Here is a 23,018-nt window from a genome sequence, read left to right on the forward strand (position 1 = left end):
GCTCTTCACCCACTGTTTTAAACCGACTTGTGAATAATGATGAAACTTGAAATATACTTTTTTCCCCTGATGAAAGAAGAGACTCTAATTTTTCTTTTGGTAGGTTTCAAGTTTTTATACCAATAGAACCCAATATTCTATGGGCCTCGCAAAATCGGTCAAACAGCCGGGAGCGAAGGGGGTTGCTTCAGTGAGAAATGGCTGGGAGTGAATGCCTTAATATTATCACCATCAGGTGTTTGACGGCGCTGTCATCGTATTGTCCCTGGCCCCCATGGTGGCCTCCACGGTGGCCAACGGGCCCAGCAGCCCCTGGGATGCCATCAGCCTCATCATCACCCTGCGCATCTGGAGGGTAAAAAGGATCATCGATGGTGAGTCAACGACATTCTCCACGCCGTTTATGAAGTCATATAGACCCAGATAGCTTGTTGGTGGGAGCACCTGATGCCTCCTGACTCTGGGAGGAGATGAGTAACCTCATTCTCTCCATGATTATACAAATTATTTACTATTCAGAGCAATATAGCTATTGATCATCCCCAAGAGTAATTTGCTGTCACTCGTCTACTCCAGCCTGTATCGATTGTAGGGTCTGGATAAGCACATTCACAGAGACCATAATGAATATAGTGGTTGTTCTCCTCTATGCTAATGGGCTCCGGTTCGATATCCGTGTCGAGGTCACCCTCAGCACGGTCTTCCTGCCGCATGCAAGATCAGCCTACAAACAGACCACACAGCAACTCTGTTTGCACTTTGCTCATCTGTGACGAGAGGCGCTTCACTATCACTAATCATCCACAAAACCGGTCCTCCATTGCAAAGTTTACTTTCTCAATGTCGTGTAAAATATTTAAAAAACAAAACAATGGAAGGCAGATATGGTCACCATGACATCACACTTTGGATTGTAAATTCAGCCATTTCTTGGAGCCTTAGTTCTATTAAAATGTGATCATTAATTAGTATTGATTAAGACTCCCCCCCCCCAAATTTTTACAAGGTTTTTACATTTAAAACTTGTTAAATAAAGATAATCTAGGCTCTTAGTCCCATGACCACATTATTTAATAAAGCACATGTTGTTCTGCATGAAGCCAAGATATTGATCTCTCAGTGCACCTCCACCTGCTCACTTGAATACATGTGAGTGATTGAGCCTCTTGGTTGCTGGAGGTGACACACCAGGGATCGAGAGGCGCACAATTACCACAAGATTGAGTCCCTCTCACAATTAGCTTGATGATTACGTCAACCTTAATGAGAGAGGACGTGTTCACACCGAGGACTGCTGCCACATTTGACTGCCCATATGTGAATTAGGCACTTAATACACACCTGTCACTTATCTTGTGTTGAGTTTGGATCGAGTGATGTTTGTGACAAAAGCAAGCATGTACAATGATGACTGCACTTCTTTTAACAAGACAGCCTGATTAACTTTAAATTGTGTGTCAACGAAAACATCATGCAGCTAGGGTTGAATCCGTTTCATACTATTCTTGTTTTTCAAAACTCAACAAAAATGCTGCGGAGCTCTACATGTATTTAATTTGAACAAGGCCTGAGGGTTGTGAGTACAGTGTTGCTTAAGAATGTTTGTTGCAAATAAAACATGCACATTGTTAGAGTTGCCGCCAATAAGTTTAACATTCAAATATAAAAACTATATTTACTTAATTAAAATTTTAAGGTTTAACTTTGAAATCCAGTGGTAGTATAAAAAAGTATTTTATTTATGTATTTATTTAATTTTAATGACATTACTTTCTTTCATTTTTTTAAAACTTTAAATAAACCTCTAGAAGTGCATCCATTTGCTATTAAAATCTGCTTTTTACATTTAAAACTAGATTCATTATGTTACCAAATATTACATTGTACATTATATTACAAAAGTAAATATAAAATTATGTTGGATTTATTCTATATTCTTTATTTTATAAAATCTGCTTTTTACATTTAAAACTAGATTAATTATGTTACCAAATATTACATTGTACATTATATTACAAAAGTAAATATAAAATTATGTTGGATTTATTCTGTTTCATATATTTTTTTTTTATTTAAATAAAAAGCATCTCATAAAACATGTCAGTTTTCCATTTTAACCCATCTATTACTTTTTAATATAAATGAACAAAAACAGAATAAATTCATACGATAAGGTAAAACAATATCAGTGAAAATAATATACAGTCTTGTTATCTTTATTGCCAAATGTGTTAAAATACAAGCACTTTGCTGCTATCTAGTGGTGTAACTGGTACTGCATTGAAAAATGGGCAATAGCTGTTAAGTTTGTTATCTTGATTTTCACACTCCACAGTAAGTTCATTTTCCTAAAATGCACGTGTAGTATGTGTTACATGTAACGACGCCACTTCCTTCCCCCCTCATGTGCAATCACTCTGTGTCAGCTTATGTGCTCCAAGTCAAAGTGGAGATGGAGCTGGAGATCCAACAGTGCGAGAAGACGAAAGCCGTGCGAGAGGAGCAGCTGGAGCGTCTCACTCAGATCTGCCAGGAACAGGCTGTGAGCACCTTTTCAATTGATAGCATCATAACATACACAAAACAAATGAGACGTCAAAGAAAGGACAAGAAATAAATCTACATGAGTTGCCTAGATTTATGATACATATTAGGGGTGTGCATCTCTACAATAAAAGATGATTCAATGTGTATCTCATGTGAGATGATTCACGGATGGTACATTTGGAAGTGGAACGATTCAGTGGGATGACGAACTGATTCGATATGTTTCGGCTCGGTTTGAGAGGGTAGGATGTTTCGTCTTGAAAGCAGACAAATCATTTTACAATGTGAATTCAATTGTCATTACTGTAAATGTGGCATTTCCTTCAAAGAAAATTATCAAAGACTAGACAAGTGCATTTCTAGCTTGTAGAAGCAAACTGCAAGTTGTAAAGAATCAACAAAAACTGAGGCAAATGTGCTTGGCACTCTCGATAATATAATCATACTCTCTGATTTTTATTTTTGTTTTCAAAAGAAATATCAAAACGTTAGACCTATTTTTATTTTGTGTTGAAAAGAAAATACTCCAACTTTTATTGGACTTTTAACTACAGGGAGAAAAAAATAGGAGTTCAAATTAATTGATACCAAATAGATTATATTTTTTGTAAAGTTAAACAATAGACATTCAAATAAAAAAAATCATTTTTATATTATAAACTGTTGGTCATTCTTTTGTCAGAAGGGGGCAGCAAAGTCTCATAGACAGAGTCATTCTCCAAACCGTCACTATTCCACACACATATTGATGAAAATGATTTCATAATTTGAAAAAAATAAAAATCGCCAACTATACTTAGATAAACTATTATTTTATCAACTAAATTACTTAACAAAAATAAACACATTGGATATTAGATCCCTTACGTTCTTGTACTTAATTAATCTCATCCTTACTTCCACCTCCCCTTTCTGTTTTCGTTCCTCCTCATTTGCGATCCCATCGGTCCGTGTCCTTGTGGTGCAGTTTGAGATCAGGCAGCTGCGGGCCCATCTGGCTCAGCAGGACCTGGACCTGGCGGCAGAGCGCGAGGCTGCTATGCAGATCCATCGCGTGTGGGCCAAGCAGGGCAGGAGTTTCCAGGTTGTGGAAGGCTTGGCTCCTGGGGAGTCTGACGAAGAGGGCGCGCACAGGAATCCAAGAGAGCTGCACAACACTGCAGGTACACTCAACTGTACTCAATGAATTTGTGAATGATACTCGTCATGGCACTTCAAGGGTTACAACGCAAGTGTATAGTGTAGGAAGAGAAGCTGAATATTTCTGTTTCTGGCAACTTTGAATGAAGTTCACTGTGCACATTGATGAAACAAATGCAACTAAACAATATCAAGGAATTAGAGCCAGATTGAGCTGTTGCTTTACTATATTTACTGTTGAAACAGCAATTCATTTCTCAATGGTTAATCCTTTATATGTCAAGCTTATTCTAATACTTCATTATGATTGACAATTTAATTTAAAATGCTTTTTTCTTTCATATGAACATTATATTTGTTTTCCTAGAGAGGTGTGGGGCATCCATTTGGACTTAAATTTAAATGACCAAATAGCTACAAAATTTTCCCTTGCCTGCATGGACAACAATACCTGTATTTTCATAAATTACAAAACATGCCCCCTAGTGACTAGTAAGTTTTTGTTTTTTGATTTTTGCGTTCACTCACACAAACACACACACATACAAACACGGTCTCCCAGGCGGAGAAGTGAACCCACGGCAACCTGCATCGGAGGCAAGTGACGGTACCACTTTGCCACCTGTAGCCCCCTAGTGGCTAGTAAAGGCAAACACATCTGACAGATGCCCATTAAAATGCACAATCACATGCTAAATAATATAAAAAAATAAATGTCATTGTGTTGTATATATTTTATGAACAAATTGAAAACTGCCATTAATTTCATCCAATATAAACAAAAATGCTGTACTGGGATATCCAGGTCTTTCAGTCAAATTATCTGTCATTATTTTTTTTGTTTTTTTTTATTTAAATCTGGGGTATCAAAAGTAGTAGAGGTATCGATACTTGGTATTGGGGACTAGTAACTACTTAGGTGTTGAGTACTACTCGTACTGCTATCAGTCTGAAAAAAGTGGTATTGAACATCCCTATTAGGCTGCACGATATTGTAAAATCATGCGATATGTGATATAGTTGCTGAATATAGCGGTATCAATATTTTTTTCGATATTTAACATGTACCTAAAGAAATGACCTGTTTATTATCTAATAAAAGAATAAAAAAAAATCATGCAACAAAATAAGCAAACTCAATATATTCTTAGTTAATTTATTGTAATTACCTCTCGATAATATTCAACTATTGGATGGCGGTGCACATATTAGTTAGCGACTGACTGGTCAAATTCAGATAAAAGCATAAAATTCCATATGAAATTTATTGCATGTCTTTGCGATATGCATATTGCATTGGCCAATATCACTATATCAATATTTTTTTATATATATTGTGCAGCCCTAATCCCTATTTAATATTGTGAGATTAAGTCATTTTATTATTCACAGATGTTAAACTAATTTACAGTTTTTTTTTCATTGCTATTGTATCTTGGAAATTACTCAAATTTAATAATAATGCACAAAAACACACACACACTGCTCTCATCTGCCCATTTATCTATAATTTATTAATTTGCAATATATAAAAAAAAAAAGTAAACTAATGTAAAATTGGATCAAACTTGTTGCTTTTGTGGACAAAGGTCAACATGTATTTACAAATAAATAAACTACTGTAAATAACCAGTGGGTTACAGGCTATATTCTGGTTTATAAGCTTAGCTTTAAACTTAATGTGCAAAAAAAAGCCAATATGTGTTTTGCTTCTGATATGTTTTTTGAATTGACCAAAAAAATTGCTAGATATGCTGTCATGCCATTAAGACAGGAGACAAAATTCTTACAAAACAGCAAGAAAAGATTAGAGTCTACAGCAGAGGTCATTGCAGAACAGAACGTTTTAAACAAGCCCATTTAAATATAATGTATATAATCAGGCCAGGTAGAGCGTTTGCATGAGGAGGCAGCATGACAAACCAGGAGAGAGGCGCAGCATCACGTATGTGCATAATTATGTGGAACAAACCGTCCCTAATGGTGCAACATCAGGCCGCTGCAGTGCGAGGTTGACACTGCCCCGGAGCGGCCTCTTAGCTGCCTCCATTCTCACACACCACAGCCATCTGACCGCAGGCGCACAGATCAATGCTGGGGCAAAAAAAGCTTTTAGGATGTGCTGAACGCTGGAGAAAACAAGCATGTTTTCTGACACTGTCACTCTCAGCCACTGTCGTGCTTCAGCTGAGGCCGCGTGGTCAACTCGCGCTACTTGGGCTACAGAGTGCTCTGTGCATTGGGCCTTGTTAGGGGGGCAGCGGGCTCCTGTCAACATCTGTTCTCATTCACCTGCAAACCACAATCGGGCACCACAATATTACCCCGGGGGCATGCAGTGGTGGCAAATCTGGCTGCGGGATGCTAAGTGGGCCTTTCTACGCCGACATGGTCAGTGGGAGGAGCACTCACAGGCCGGCAGGCGCAGGCTCAGGTCACGTCAGACTGCCAACTTCTTCCTCACCTGAACGATGACACCATGCCCCAGATACCCCCATGATCCCGTGAGATGGAGTTTTATGTCGCCTTTGAAGTACTAAATCGTGTCAGTTGGTGACAACATCCGCTGTCACTCAAGCACAACATCTGCTCCTAAAAGCAGGTCGTTGAACATTTGTTGCGCTGCTTTTTTCTTTTCTTTTTTACAATTAACAACCTTATCTTTGTCACACCAATAGAGCAAAACTTTATTACACTGTAAATTTCATAAAGTAAATTTTACTCTAAAAAAGTCTTCCGGTATATTCGATCCCACTCTAAACATAGTCGACTTTACACTTGGAAGAGAGTAAAATACTAAAACTAAAACACTCAAGGGTTGAGGAACGATCCCACAACCTTCAGCATGGAAAACCACTCTACCACTTGAGCTCTGCCAGACTTATTGTTTGTTGACATATTGCTGGTGTATCCAAAAGGAGACCAAAAATGGAGGTACGAGGATTCCACCTGACACCTGCGACACCTATTGACACTGAGCAGGAGTGGCAATAGGTCTGTGGTTAGATTTGCTGTTTCCCAACCCAAAGGTTCTGTGATTGTTGTTGTTGTTTTTGAATATTTTATTCTCTTCCGAGTATAAAGTTTCCTCTGTTTAGACTGGGACTGAATATAGATTTTTTCAGAGTAAACTTTACTGTGTTGGGCACACCTAATACGATACCAAAAAAAATCTACCTGACAATGATATTTTGTTGAATTGTTTTAATAGGGTAAAATTATGTTTACAAAATTTGTAGGACTCAGTGAAGTCCATGGTTCTCCGAATAATGATTTCATGATTTCATTTTTTTTTTTTCGTTATCAAAATGGATTTATATAGTTGTGGAAAAGAGCTATTCATAGTCTTCCTCACTTTCATTCTCTTCCTCTCTTTCTTTCAGATAAGATAAGCAAAAATCCAATTGACATGGTATCCTGACCAAAGGTTTTTTTTTTTACTTAATGAAAACTAACAAACTAAAACGAAAATTGAAAAAAAAAATTCATTAACAAAATCAAATAAAAATCAAAATGCTTTACAAAAAAAAAAAAGAACACCAACCGAAACTAAAATTAATTAATTAATTCCAGAAAAAAATGTCCTTTGTTTTTGTCTTAGTCAACTACTATTATACATAAGGTAGGTTTAAAATGTACAGCATTCTTTTCGGTATTAATGTACAAAAAGAAGGAGAAGAAGAATTTTTTTTCCTGAACACACTGTATATTAAAAAAACGAAATCACGTGCAAACACATTACAAGAACTGCAATGTAGGAATTCCATTACCAATGTAGATCAATTGAGCTAAGCAGTTACAATAACTCTCTAATGTACGTGTGTACATTAAAGATGGTAAACAGAGGAATCTATTCTATTTCATCAAATTTGACTGTATGTTTATATCCGGATTGATTGTATTTATTCGGCCAGTGGTGCAGCACCACTACATCAAGTCTCTGAACTCCAGTAGAGTGTGTCGGCTGCACTAGAAGGACCCGACATGTCACTTCTCCTCTTCCACACACAAGTGACAGCTTGATAACCGGGCCGTCTCACTAAAAAAAGAGCCGAGAGCCTTCTTATGTATGCTGGACAGCCAATTCTCCACCCCCTCACCCCCCCACCTCACCTCCATCATTCATGTGTTATTAATTGTGCAGCGATTGTCTCCGTCTTGTTTTAGTGAGTGCAATGCCTCCTCTCCGGGGGTGGCCCTGGGATTAATATTTTAGAATGAAAAATAAATGAGATTACCCATCAGAGTCTGCAGCAGCGCGTCCCGCGGGACGGGGGGGCTTGCACTCAAGCTACTCGCGCGTCGCACTCAGCCAGCAGACAGTGAGCTCAAGACCAATCAAGCGAGCACGAGATCACCGCCGTTCAACCACGCACATGCGCCCCCCCCCCCATCCTCCCCCAACAAAGAGCTCTCATGCGGACCCACTTTTGTCAAGCCAAGCCCAGCCTAAACGGGCCCAGTCTATTACCTGGTGCACTATACGGCTAATGCAGCGCCAAGCAGAGCGTGTGAGCCTTTCAAGCACCTGTGGCCTGAGGCACAAGCCATTTCGGTCAATATTTCCTTGTAAACATTACAGATAGTTTCCATTTGGACTCGTTTGTAGTGTTTACACTGAAATGGATCGGTACCCGCAAGGGTGTTAAAGCCAATTAAGTCAATTCCTTTGTAATTAGTTCCTGACACTCACAACATCAAGAGCAATTGGGGTCCATTCAAGGACAAAGAGAAGCAAATCATAGAGTTTTAAAATGTAATTTTTCTTTATTGGATCTCATTAGATTTTGTAATATTTATGTGAATAAAATAAATGACATACAAAATCTAAATACAGTGGTGTGACTTCAAATAATAACGACATTGTTCCTATTACTTCCTTATTTTTCTCAATCAGATCCAGTTGTACGTGATGATATGAACAACTATATCAGTCAGTACTACAGTGAAGCAAGCAGTGGTAAGTCACTAACTGGCACATCTTATGCATCGCTCTGTAAAACGAGCGGGACAACATAGACCCAAGCACTCTGATTGAGATACAGAAAGACTACAGTTGCTAATGATCAATTGACTGTGCCATATTTATCAGTAAAAAAACATTTTTTCAAACTTTTCCCCTTAACAAATCTGTAACACAAGTTTCGCTCTTTAAACGCCTGCGCATTTCTTACAGAACTTAAACATTCACATAACAACACTGCATCTCACAATAAGATAATTCAGTTATAATGACTGATCGATTATTATTTTGAACATGTCTGAAAATAATGATGACTGATTTCAAGACAGCAGGATGAGGCGGAAATGTCCAATTTGGAACTTCACAGCTGTCTCCTGCCATAAAGCTAACCTAATTCTACGACAACTTTAGCTGACTATTCTGTGTTTGGAATGCATTTGGGAGTGTGTGAATTTTGTTCTGGGGTAATTTCCCGGTGCCAAATTTCGAGAGGTCCGGAAACCTTTAAGGTGGGCTCTATGTTGTTCTACAAAGTATAAAGAACTAAAACATATGTGATATCGTCATATGGAAATGTTGCTTTTGAGGTAGCATGAAAGAGGCACTTGAAAGAATGATTAAAGATCTGTGATTGATTCATCACAAACTTCACAAATGAAACTAGAAATGGCTACTTCTGTGGAAATGGCGTGTGGATCCTGAAGAGCTCATGTCAGACTGAACTGATGCTCAGAATGAATTTAAAGCTAAGAATGTGGACATTGAAAACGTAATTACAGCATAGAAATGAGTTTCAGAATGTTGGGAATTTTAGTTTTTTTTTTTTGTGAAACATTTTGAAGTAGAAAACTTTTAATAAGTCAAGAAATTGTGAATTGGAACTCAATTAATTATTTTACTGCCAAACGTTATCCCAAAAAATTAGCATTTTCACTCATCTTTCAAGTCAAACAGAATATTGTATGCCTTGAATACATAAACATGATGGATACCATATGAAAGATTGAAATCCATTTTTTCATTTGAAAAAAAAGCATGTTTCTACCTTATTTTGTTTTTTAGTAATCACTATTTGAAAAGAGATCATTTGAGTGACATCAAGCGAAAATGGGAAAAAAAATAAGGAGAAAACAAGCTTTTTGCGAATAGATACATTTTCTGCACAACAGTGACTTTGGCGCTAATATTTTTTGTTCTGTGAATTAGATTTAATGTGACAAACGCTTTGATCATTCACGTCATCCTAGAAAACGTCCAGATCCGCCATGTTTTCATGTAATTTGATACACGGCAGCCCATTGAAAAGAGATACAATGCTGCCATCTGCTGGCCATAGTTAGTGGGTGTTTTTTGATTTTTTTCCAGCCCATTCACAAAGCAGCGCTGCACAAGACGTTGCACTGCCCACTGAGAGAAAAAAAACGTAGTTGACGTCAATTGATGTTATTGGCGGTATACAGTGGGCGTGTCCTTAACGTCAATTGACGTTTTTGGCGGTGAAAGTGTTAATTATTTTGAGAACTTTCTCATGGAAAAAAATTCTATTAAATTAGAAATGGTGAATTTTAATTGTTTTGTTTGATTGTTGTGGAAAATGTGGAATTTGGGGGAAAGTGCTCAGTGTGCTGTTTCCTTGGTAACCTGAGACAGGTTCTACTGCCCCACACTTCAGAGAAAGGACAGGGAGCTCTGACAGGAACAAAGTCAACAAGACGTGATTGTTGTTCTCTTCACCTTTCTTCTTAAAGATGGCAGGACTTGTGGCTTAGGGACCCGCGTCGTCACAACAGCCTCCATTGACATCCACCTCCCGACCAATCACATCCAGTCCAACCCCTCTCACGACCTCAACCTCAACTACAGCCCCCACCCCCTCTGCCCCCCTTCTTTCTCGGGCCAGGACCAGAGCACGGTTGTCCAGGAGCTCCTCTCGTCTCTTTCGGAGGACTCCTGCCTCGCTCAGAAAGGACTGACGGTGGACCCGGTCAATCTGAAGCTCCCCAGTCCCACTGGCTCCGAGAAGGCAAGCCCGGAGCTGGACAACAGAATAAAGGTGTTCAACCGCAAGAACCACCAGGAGAAACGGGGGCGAGGCGGGCGAGGTTGCGTCCTGCTGCAAACCAAGCCGCTCATCCACCTGCAGGGCGGCGCCGCCGAGCCCTCCTTGGAGGAGAAGTACCGTCTTCTTGGTCCGGCCGACACCCCTCTGGGCCACATGTCGGACACATAGCAACTTTGACAAGATTTCCAACGTTCCCTGGTCCTCCATGATGGATTTCAGGAGGAGGAGTCCACATACAGTATAGCACAACAAATACAACAAACCCCCCATCAAGGTGGACTTCAGGGATGGGGCATAAAATGATGTCTTGAAGTCAGTGAGGAAAAACAGAGAGCACTACTTGGCTGATTGAATCTTTGTTTGCTGTCTAAAAAATGAACAACTCAGGGTGTACTCACACTAGGCTACTGGAAGCGTTCGAGGGTGCCATCACTTCATGATGCAAATTACTGCAACCTTCCTGATGGAATGGGTTCTTTGCAGTTTTGTTTATTTCTATTGTGCAAGCTGGCTGCTATTCAGGAATAACTGGCAAGAGGAGCATTGATTTTATGTGCCTGTTTGTTTTTTCATTGTTTTTTTTTTTTTTACTCTGTTGGTTATTTTTGAGTCAATTTATTTATGTTGTGCAAAGTAGCGATTATTTATGTTGTGTAGTGAGAGGAATGATCACATTAATCATTCTGTGACGGAGATGACATAAACATGTGTGACCGAATGTGCCATGGACTTTTTTTTTTTTTTTTTTTTTTTTTACTGTGTATTACCAGTATTTCGAATTAATCTGTTTGGTTAAAAAAAAAATCAATAAAAAAACAAAACACAACCACTATTCATGAAAAAAAAAATCAACCAGTAAATCTGTTTTTTGGTGTGTGTATACAATGGGAATTAGCATGAATAGTTTGCGAGAGGGGCAATTGATTTAATCACATGCTGTGTGTATTGCGTGCCATAGACTTATTTTGTATTTCTATTGTGCAAGTTGCCTGTTATCATGGAAAACTGCTGAGATGGGCCCTCACGTTAATTTTATGGTGCTAGTACCCACGTGTGACCAAGCTTCTTTTTTTTTTTTTTACTTTATGGATTACATTGAAAGTTGTTACATTTATTTCTACTGTGCAAGGTGGTGATTTTTATTAATAACTGTTGAGAGGAACAAGCCTTCTTTACTCATGATGTACATTGTGTGCCATAGACTTTTTTGATTGTGGATTATTTTCAATCTTTTTGTTTATTTCTATTGTGCAAGATGCCAGTTATTATTTAACACACTGGTATGTACACAATGTAACGTTTGTGTCATGAATGGCATCCAGTGGAAAAACTGTGCCAAACAAATCGCTCTGATGTGACAAGCAAAAAGTCTCAAAAAATTGGCATGTGCCGTAGACCGTTTTTTTTGTTGTTGCTGTGGATTGTTCTGTTTATTTCTATTGTGCATGGTGGTGTTTATAATGAATACCTGGAGCGAGAGGAGCGATCACACTAGTGCATGTTTGTCAATGCGTGACCAAATGTCACAGACTTTTTTTCTTTTTTTTTTTTACTGAGTGCATTATTTCTCATTCTGTTTATTTCATTGTGCATGGAGATGACAAACATCAATAATCACTAAAGTAATTTTATGACACGTTGTTACTTTGGTGCATGCACTTGGCCAGGTGTAGGGCGCGCCATAGATTTTTTTGAGTGGATTATTTTGAGTCATCCTGTTTATTGTGCACTGTGGCAGTGGTCATGGATAACTGGTGAGCGCGGCAAGCGCACAAATTGAATGACGCACACGCATGTGCCTTTGCATCATCGAGCAGTTTGTGGAATTTCCTTTTACTCTGTTGATTATTTCTGTTGTTTGTTTCTGTTGTGCGTGGCGGCGTTTGTGACGAATAGCCGGTGAGAAATGAAATGATGCCCTGTTATCCTGTTCATTTTTATCGTGCACTGTGATGGTCGCCATAAATGATCATTAATATTACTGTGTGAGTCAAGTGGAACCAAGCACGGTTCGAGTAGCCAAGTGTGAGTACATCCTAAGGCCTCCATCCAGGGAGAGTCCTTCGGGCAGCATTGATCTACTAGCACATTCAGAAAATTTCCCAACCCATGGATATTGACTTGATCATTAATGTTCCCTTTAGTCTAGTGGCCATCCCCCGTGGACTACGACGTGCTATTGAACATGTTCTACATCTGGAATAGTCACTTTGAACTGCACAGAACTTTCTACCAATCAAAACCAGCAAAAGGGCCGTTTAAGCCTTCAGTGAACCTCATTGGTCAGTATTCTACGGAAGCGTAATGCATTCACTTGAAGAAAAAAAGTCCTGTTTTTCTGAGCTTTGTTGTTGTTTTTTTGTTTTTTTCTGTTTTATTGAATTTTTTTTCACTGTTTTTGAGTAAAAAAAAATTCTGTTTTATTAAAATATATTTTCCTCTGTTTTTCTGAACATTTTTTTCTTCTTTTTTTTTTTTTGGGAAGGGTTTTCCTTCAGAGATTAAAGAACAAACCACAATTAATTCCTTTATTGAAAGCCAGTAAGTAAACGTGACCACCTTATTGCATATGGAGGTATGCGGGAAAGTGTCTGCTTCCGCTATTAGCAAATCTGAAACAAGTCACTTGGGGTTCAGAGGTATAAAAAAAATTACTCCGAAAAACAGAACAAGAGCTGTTTTTCTGAATATTTTTTTTCAGGTTTTTTTTGTAATATTTTGTTCACTGTTTTTCTGAATCATTTTTTTCAGCCTGTTTTTCGGAATATTTTTTTGACAGTTTTACAGATTTTTTTTTTCTGAAAAACAGACAATTAAAAAAAAAAGACTAAAAAAAACTAAGCTCCCCCCAAAAAATGTGTCTTTTTTTCAAGTGAATGCAATACGCTTCCGTAGTATTCCAAACAAAGACGCTCTTCCTCCTACTTGGAATTTCCAACAGGTAAAAAGAGTTTTTTTCAATTTTTGTTTTGTGTTTTATTTGTATGATTACTTTTTATCCACCTTGCTGTCTATTTCCTAAAAGAGACACACAGGGTACATGACTGGATTCATTAACGAAGGACTATTTTGTATCTTTATGTTTCTAACTCACTGAGTGGGAAACATGACAAGATTTATACATACAGTACACATTTTGTTGTTCTTGTTGAATAATAAAAACATTTAATTGGGTGAAATGTTTGATTGGAATGAAAAATCACTATGTTTTTAAATGAGGCTGATTCTTAATGAAGTGGGATTGTTTGTAGCACGATCCTTTAAAATGGCGAGCAAATTCTTTTGCACTTTACACTTTTGTGAACTTGATATCGAATGGAAGAGAAATGTCATTTCCAATGCGGGTGTTGGGATTTAATGAAAAATAGCAAAAATAAAGCATTAGCTGCTCTCAGTTCAACTAATATCTTCTAAGAAATGAAATACTGTACTGAATTCTACATATTTAAGAAACAGGAATTAATGAATTTACCAGGAATGGCTTGATTCTACACTTACGTAAATAATTCCAGCTGGTTCCACCGCAACGCCTGTTCGCCTACTTTAGTGGTCTGCTAACATTTCTTTTCGCTATTTTATTATTTATTGTATGTACAATTTCAAACAGACTACAGCAGAGGGAGCCCAGGATCAAATTTGTAACTGCAGCTTTATCTCCCTTGCTCATTGTCGCCATGATGCTCACTAATAGTTGATTAACATCAGCAACTGTATTTGCATGCACTTTTAACAAATATCAATTATTCATTTTCAGATGAGGAGAGCTGTCACAACATGCGCTAATTGGCCGACTCATTGCGCTTGTGTAGCAAGAATCTTCTCAATTAGCACCTCCCATCATGAATTCACAAGAGAAACTGCTGGAGTGATTTGCTGCGTGTCTGATGTTTACAAGTATCCTGACTGAGAATCATTTAAGCTAGAACTCTTAATTGGACACTTAAATTATGCAATATGCAATCCTTAGTTATTGCAGAAAATGCCCAGAGTTAAGGTTTCAAAATAAGGCCTCAAGCTAGCTAGGGTTTCAATGTCAGATTTCATGCCTGGGGTATTGATTTGTGGGTTTTATAGGGTCTCAAAGTTGTAGGGTTTCAAGACAGGATTAGCTGTTTCAAAATAGGATTTAAAGCCAGGGTTATAGGTTTGCATTTAAAGTTTCAAAATAGGGTTTCAAGCCTGAGTTGGTATTTCAAAGTGAGGTTTCAAAACAAGGTTAGGGTTTCAAAGTCAGGCTTTAAGCCAGGGTTTGTTTGGGTTTAAAATTACGGTTTCAAGATTTTAGATTTTCCAAACCTGGGTTGTTTTTAAACAAGGACTAGGGTTTGATGTTGGGTTTTAAGACAGTCTTCGCTGTCAAATTGGGTCTTCAAGCCAGTGTTTGGGTTTCAAATTTGTGTTATAAGCCAAGGTTTGAGTTTCAAAGTATAGGCCTTCAAGATGGGGTTAAGGTTTCAAGCCTGGTTTCATTTAAAAAAACAACAACAATAGTTTTCACAGTTGGGCTTCAAGACAAGGTTAGGGTTTCAAAGTCAGGCTTTAAACCAGGGTTTGTTTGGGTTTCAAATGACGGTTTCAAGATATTAGATTTTCCAAACCCGGGTTGTTTTTAAACAAGGACTAGAGTTCGATGTTGGGTTTTTAAGCCAGTCTTCGCTGTCAAATTGGGTCTTCAAGCCAGTGTTTGGGTTTCAAATTTGTGTTATAAGCCAAGGTTTGAGTTTCAAAGTACAGGCCTTCAAGATGAGGTTGGTTAAGGTTTCAGACCTGGTTTCATTTAAAAAAAAACAACAACAATAGTTTTCACAGTAGGGCTTCAAGCCTGTTTGACCAGGGTTTTTAATATCAAAGTAGGCTTTCAAGATTGCGTTATGGGTTTAAGTTTGGGCTCCAAGACAGGGTTATGGTTTCTAATTTGGATTTCAAACTGTCATTGTCATTAGGGTTTTAAGCAAGGAGTAGGGTTTCAAAGTCAGGCTTCAAGCCAGGATGAAGGCTGCAAATTAGAATACCAATCATGGGTTGTTAAAAAAATAAAATAAATTAGGGTTTCAAAGTTCAGTTTAAGTTTGGAAAGCAGGGCTTCAAAACTAAGTTTGGGTTTCATAAGATTTCAAGTCTGGCTTATTGTTTTAAACAAGGGTTAGGGTAGGGTATCAAAGTAGATTTTAAGTCAGACGTAAGTTTCAAAGTAGGGCTTTAAGACAATTTTCAAGGTTATAATCGGGTTTTCAGACCAGGATTACTGTTCCAAAGTAGAATTTCAATCCAGTCTCATACAGGGTTTAAAAAAAAAAGTAGGGTTTTGAATTAACATTCAGGTTTCAAGTTGGGCTTTATTGACTTTACAAACAGTTTGAACATGTATTTGTTATTCTCAATATAGAATAAATGCTCAAACAGCTGTTCCTAAGCCACAGAACATGCAGTCGAACAATGTGACGTCACACTCCCTCTCTGCCGCCTCATGCGCTCCTTCACAGCAATGAACTCTGACCTGCCAAGTCTCACGCAGGCCAAGGCTCGCTCGAATAATTCGCAGTGAGACAATTTGCAAATACGTATGAGAGGCGAGCGTCCGCTTGTGACAGGTCGCCGCCGCCGCCGCCAAGAGCTCAAATGGCTTCGGGGACGAGGATGGCGCCGCCGGCTGTCACGTCGATGCTAAGCTAAGAAATGAAACAGTGACCATTAGGCCGTCATTATTGACATGTTTTAATAATGGCACACGGGGAGTCACTTTAGCCGCATTAACATTACATGATCATTCTTTGCATTCTCATTAAACGAAAGGTGATGGGAGGTCATCAAGAGATTTCATTTGAGGCTTTGTGCCTCATAAACACTTTTAAAGCTTTTATCACACTTTTAAAATAATAATCAAAATTAAATTAGCATGCAGTTCTATATTTGATTAGCTTTTTTTTTTTTAAAGCACTTTTTCATAAGGGTCCAAATAAAATACAATACAATACAATGCAGTAATATTTTGTCTCTTATGTAGCCAAATAAGGCAACCACACAGTACAATTGTACATCACACTATTGCACTCCAATGGCTTCTACTGAAAAGTCTCCAGCCGAGCACAGACGGTGTGTGTGTATAAACATAAACATTCACATCATGTGATTGGGAAGTGAGTGCGCGGTGGAGATTTTACAGCGTGCGTGGCGCTAAACAGCTGGATGTGTGCATTTGAGAGGGTGCGAGAGAAAAAAAAAAGTCTCATTGAGAACAAACGGAGTGACAGATTGAGAACACGTCTCACACATACACACGTCGAAGATGGAGGGGAAAAAAATACAGCTGAATTATACATGGCGCTTTAAAAAGCTTCTCAGGTTGTCCTTTTGCAGACATTTTTCTTAAGTGCACGCTTGCTCCCAACAAGTGTGCGAGGGAAGCCACTCAGGAGACGGTTGTCATGGCAACAGCAATGTTTTTTTTTCCTTTTCTTTTTTTCTGGATACTTGCGATGGCTCTTGGGTTAAAAAGTGGGTCAGTGATAGGAAGAAGAGCTGAAAATAGTGAGTGACCAGCCCTTGGAGGATATACTATTAATTATTCAATTGGCTTGTGGAAATTGAGCATAATAATGTTAATTGAATCATTTTACAGTGGCTTGTCCTCATCTGGTCATTATTAAAGGTGTCAAATCGAGTCGAATTTGAGTTCAAATAAATAGAAATGGGGGAAAAAAAACACACATATTGTTGTTGTTGTTGTTGCACGTGGCAGGTCATGTGATAAACATGAGCACATACACGCCCTCCTGAGGGACTCCTGAGAGCTCAATTAAATGATCTCCTCAACATTAATTCAGCGATCCAACATGTAAGCGTGTACTTTACGCTTGGCTAGCGACACGGCGGCTAAATTAGCAAACATTACGGAGTAAAAAGCACTGAGACTCTTTAGGGAAATTGTCGTCCGTTGGATTGTGTGTTTCTTTCTTCTATCCGAGGTGATCTACATATTCATATCCAGTCAACACGTTTACTTACCTGAATATACAATGAGCATGTTTGGAAGACATGTCGAAGGAATTGAATGAGGGCGCACATGCTGCTTATTGATGTAAATCAGCATTGAGGAATAATTGGGCGGGTTGCTCTATGGCTCCCCCTGCTGCTGCAAAGTGTCATTTCCTTTGAAGCCACTCTGATATAATAATAGTTCACAAATGTACTGAAATAAACAAACAGTGAAAATGTTAGAAGTGAAACTAGCGCCAACACAATTTAGGCTCACATCAATAATAAACGAGTTGTTTGTGTACACAGAAAAAAGCTGTGTTTTGTGCTAATGAGAAGAGATGAGCTCAGTTGTCCACCACTGCACGTTCTTGACCGTGTCTTTCTTAATTCTTCATTTCTTTCTTCGTTTCTTTCTTCATTTCTTTCTTCCTTCCTGTCTTTCTTTTTTCTTTCTTTCTCTTACTTCCTGTCTTTGTTTTTTCTTTCTTTGTTTTTTTTCTTCATTTCTTTCTTGTTCGTTCTTTTCTTTCCTTCCTTCCTTCCACCTTTCTTTCCTTCTTTCTACCATTTTCCCTTTTCTTTCTTTATTTCTTTCTTTCTATTTTCTTTCCTTCCGTCTTTCTTTCCTTCTTTCTACCATTTTCCCTTTTCTTTCTTTATTTCTTTCTTTCTATTTTCTTTCTTTCCTTCCGTCTTTCTTTCTTCCTGTCTTTTTTCTTTCTTTCTCTCTTCCTGTGTTTCTTTTTTCTTTCTTTTCTCTTTCTTTGTTTTTTTCTTCATTTCTTTCTTGTTTGTTCTTTTCTTTCCTTCCTTCCTTCCACCTTTCTTTCTTTCTTTCTACCATTTTCCCTTTTCTTTCTTTATTTTTTTCTTTCTATTTTCTTTCTTTCCTTCCGTCTTTCTTTCTTCCTGTCTTTTTTCTTTCTTTCTCTCTTCCTGTGTTTCTTTTTTCTTTCTTTTCTCTTTCTTTGTTTTTTTCTTCATTTCTTTCTTGTTTGTTCTTTTCTTTCCTTCCTTCCTTCCACCTTTCTTTCTTTCTTTCTTTCTACCATTTTCCCTTTTCTTTCTTTCTTTCTTCGTTTCTTTCTATTTTCTTTCTTCGTTTCTTTCTTTTTTAATTTTCTTTCTTTCTTTCTCTTTCTTCCTTCCTTCCTGTCTTTCTTTTTTCTTTCTTTGTTTTTTGTCCGTTTCTTTCTTTTTTCTTTCTTTTCTTTTTCTCTTTCTTTCTTTCTTCCATTCTTTCTTTCATTCTTTCATTCTATCTTTCTTCTTTCTTTCTATCTTTCCTTCTTTTTTCTTTTCTTTCTTTCTTCATTTATTCCTTTCTTTCTTTTCTTTCTTTCTTTCCATATAAACCATGCCGCTTTCATGCATCATCAAATGGTAAGTAGTTTTCTTCTTTTTTCCTCTTTTTTATTGCGATTAATTTCTCTTTGCACTTTTATGGCAGCTAGGGAGGCCGATACCAACCTTATTTCAAGGTATCTGATTTACAATCAGGAACTAGAAATTAGAAGAATAGAAAATTGCCATTTCTGTAATTTAAATGCAATTTTACGGAAAATGTTATATTGAGATATATGCCTCTTTAAAATGATCTTGTTTTTCTTTTTTACAGTTGTGCTTATGAGCACAACTTTACATGTAATATCGGTACTTGGTATCGTATCGGTGACTACTCAAGAGTTGAGTACTTGTAATCGGTATTGGTCTGGAAAAAAAATTGTATCGCACATCCTCTTCTTACAGATGAATTCTCTTTGCATGATTTCCTTTGGTGAGAAAAACATGACAGTAGAGCATTCCATTGCACTGCTACTAGTTCCAATAAATGGTCTAATTTCCCAGGTTTTCCAAATGCAACGTTTTCTCTCTAGCAGCCCTGACATGTTTGTACTCAGTCTCGCCTAAAAAGTCAGGAATCTTCAGTTTGTCTACGGCTTTGCGACACAATTTAAAATTTGTGTTCAGCTTCACTTGCCTCGGCCCCGGGCTCAATCAGTGTCCCGGGTCGGTCTTTGGGTGCTGTGTGTACGTGTGTGTGTCGGGTGGGGGGGCGTAGGAGGGGCCGGCAACATTTCCATGCGGCCTCTGGGGAGTCGCACAGCAATTGCTCTCAGCTAAATGCACTCACATATGAATATTTCAGTACAATTTAATGTTGCAGCTACAGCCCCACTGGAGCAGAGCATCAATTTGTGAACACAGTTCTGCTGGAGTTAAAAGCCGGGCCGGATAATACGCTATGAAAGCCACTGTCAATCTAAAGGGACGCGCGCGCACACACACACACATGAAAAGGAACTACACTTCACTTGGCCTGCAGAATACAAACCGCAGCTTTAGAGTTATTTTTTTGGAGAAAGTGGCAGTGGGCGGCCGATATTTGTTGTGGTGGGGGCGGTCAATTTGCCAAGCTTGGACAGTTTTCCCAGAGCTGTGGCTGCTTGCCATTTTCTCCACGCACACACACACTCACACACACGTTTGGGCACACAGCTGGTGGAGGGAGAAGGTCCGTCGCGCACCTGCTGTCTTGTTAATAAAATACCCCAAAGTGATGCTCAGACGTCTTCTTTCACACAAGCGTGTTCTCCTCAGGTGTGAGAACATGAGTGTGCTACAAAAGATGCGCGAGGTGACACTTCATCAGTGCACGCCACCCAACTAGACTTAAAAAAAAAAAATTGGAGTATTTTCATGAGAGCATGCACACATCTGTTTTATTTGGTTGTTTAAGTTCATATTTCAGAGACCTAGCATAGATGGATGGATGGATTTCTATATTGCAACATGGCACAAAATGAAATTGCACCTCACAAACGTGGAGGTGCCCCGAAGAAGTTTTTTTTTCGGGGGTCCTTACCATCCATTAAGCATCACGTGTATGCATTGTAGTTGCTTTAAACCCTGTGTCCAAACTACGACCCGGGGGCCATTTGCGGCCCTCAGCATATAGAAAAAATAACTTTTGACACAGCTTGCAACCCTATTGGGTGCGAATGTTGGAAAAAAAAAAGGTGGGGGGGGGTCAAACATCCTCCATGAGTTTCATGTTTCTTTGTATTTGTTTATCCCTGCTTTTAATGCACATTTTAGTAAATGTATTGCTTTTGTTGTGTAATTTTTACTTAATAGTATTTTTTTTGAATGAATTGTTATTTTGTTATGCATTTTATTCTGGTTTATTCTAGGCTGATATTTGCGATCTTTCTTGAGACTGCAGATGAAAAACAGCTTTTGGCTAATTCTGGCATATTTATTGAAATGTTTATTAATATGTACTGTACCTGATGTAAATAAATAGAGAGAGTGGAACACACCTGACAACTACTAATTAATTGCCACATTTTTCTTTCGAATGCCTCATGAATTAAGATATTTCAGTTTCTGAAGCAAAAAATTTCATCTTTGCCAAAGACTGATTTGTGAACATTTTACTTAAGATCCTTAAATAAGACGGCTTCAAAAATTGCCATTATATTATTGAATTACTCTTTTTGATTCTGAATGTGGACATCTGCTCAGGGCTGGGGCGGATCTATTCTAGTGGGATTCACGGCTCTAGCCACCCCCAAAATCACAACAAATCCCAAACACATTTAAAAAAAAAAAAAAAAAGAAAGGAAAAAGAGAAAAACAAGGACAAATAGAGAAAAGAGGAAAAAAGAAGAACAAATAAATATATTTTTTTTTAAAAAGAGAAAAAAAGAAGAAGAAAAGAATATGACCCCCCCCCACACACACACACACACACACACACACACACTTCCTAAACTCAAACGTAATGTCATCCCTCCCCATCTTTGAAAACAAATAACAACTGAGTGCTGACTGACGTCGTTGTTGTGACTTTGGCGCATCGGCCTCATCGAAGTGACACAGCCTCTTGTTGGGGACGCCCACAATCAACAAGCCAGCGCGGTGGCCCTACAAGACAGTGCATTTGTAAACTCAAACAGGCGCCTGACAGTTACACTAATAAGGTAATAATGGCCGCCTCCACAATGCCCCGCCGCCCTGGGGCGCCAATCAAAAATTAATCCTAATTATCATGTGAATGCTGCATTAACTCCGCACGTGTGATAAATTATAAATCTGCAACATGCTTCTCCTCTCACAAAGGCCTGGATGGCATGAGGAAGTCTTTTCCATGTACAATAAATAGCAATAATGATGTTTTTTTTTGTGTCGAATCTTTGATGAAAGGTGTTTACATATTTGAACACTTCTGCTTAATTCCATTTGGAGCTGATTGGCTTGTTAAAATCTGAGACAAACCTACGAGATTTTTTTGTTCTTGTGAATCATTTAAAGCATCAAAATTACAGTGAAACCTAAAAGGGTGTGATGTTTTTTTTTTAGTGCTTATCATAAGTGCCTCACAGTCGAGAGGTTCGGGTTTGAAACTCTGTGCGCACTTGGCATGTTCTCCTTCTTTCTGTGGGTTTTCCCGTTCCAAAAGAATATCACCACATCACTCTCTGACTAAAGGCCGCTTGCTAGCTTGATGCTAACACGCTGTGCAGAACATCATAGATGAGCTAACAAAACTAGCGTTGGTTTTATTGGAACAACTACTGTGAATAACTCATCTGTCTGGCAATACAGTACAATGAAGGCAGGGGTGCCAGAATGTGGCACTGCAGGAAATTCAGTCAAGTGGCCTGGGAGACACACACACACACACACACACACACACACACAAGTCCAGACGTGAGTCCGTTGCCAAAGTTTAAGTGGATGATGTGAGTGTTGCATGCATATTTGATGATGTTAATGGGCCATCAAAGCTTGATTCAACATTCTTTTGGGAGCTTTGTCATGTGATTTGGGCAGCAAAGCTCTTGAACGACGTGTTCAGCCCGCCATTAACAGGTCACAGACAATCGTATGCTCTTTTGTGTGACGGTTTTCATTCTCAATCAAAGAAGTACAAACAGGTGTCAAAACTCCGGGCATGTTTTAGATGTTTCCCTCCTCCATCACACCCGATTGAAATGATCAGCTCATCAGCGAGCTCTGCATAAGCATGATATAAATTACAGTTAAACATAAAATGCAATGAAATTAAATGAATGTACACCACATGCATATATTTATATCATGCAATCGACATTGACACGCCATTATTTGCATCTCATTTGCATATTTATGAAAACGGTGTATTACTCCAGTAATAAAAATAAACTTAAAAAAAAGAAAGAAAGAAAAAAGCTGTCAGCCTCAGTTATCCCATCGAATTCCAATTAAATAAGATGGAGTCAGTTGAATATATGCAAATTGAATCAAAAGGCCATTAGAGAAACGTGAGCTGACAGTACGCGA

General features: G+C 38.4%; 1 protein-coding gene across 1 annotated transcript in view; it reads left to right on the forward strand.

Annotated features, from left to right (window-relative positions):
• The window catches only part of LOC144050977 (transmembrane protein 266-like), a 47,553-nt gene extending 33,644 nt beyond the window's left edge, over positions 1-13,909 (forward strand). Inside the window, exons 7-11 of the mRNA XM_077564691.1 lie at positions 236-374; positions 2,427-2,542; positions 3,515-3,710; positions 8,585-8,647; positions 10,399-13,909. Coding sequence (XP_077420817.1) covers positions 236-374; positions 2,427-2,542; positions 3,515-3,710; positions 8,585-8,647; positions 10,399-10,880 — 996 coding nt within the window. The 3' untranslated portion in view covers positions 10,881-13,909. The remainder of the gene's footprint in view (positions 1-235; positions 375-2,426; positions 2,543-3,514; positions 3,711-8,584; positions 8,648-10,398) is intronic.
• Positions 13,910-23,018: the final 9,109 nt, after the last annotated feature.

This window comes from Vanacampus margaritifer, chromosome 4, assembly GCF_051991255.1.
Source record: "Vanacampus margaritifer isolate UIUO_Vmar chromosome 4, RoL_Vmar_1.0, whole genome shotgun sequence".
In the NCBI taxonomy this organism is placed as follows: Eukaryota; Metazoa; Chordata; class Actinopteri; order Syngnathiformes; family Syngnathidae; genus Vanacampus; species Vanacampus margaritifer.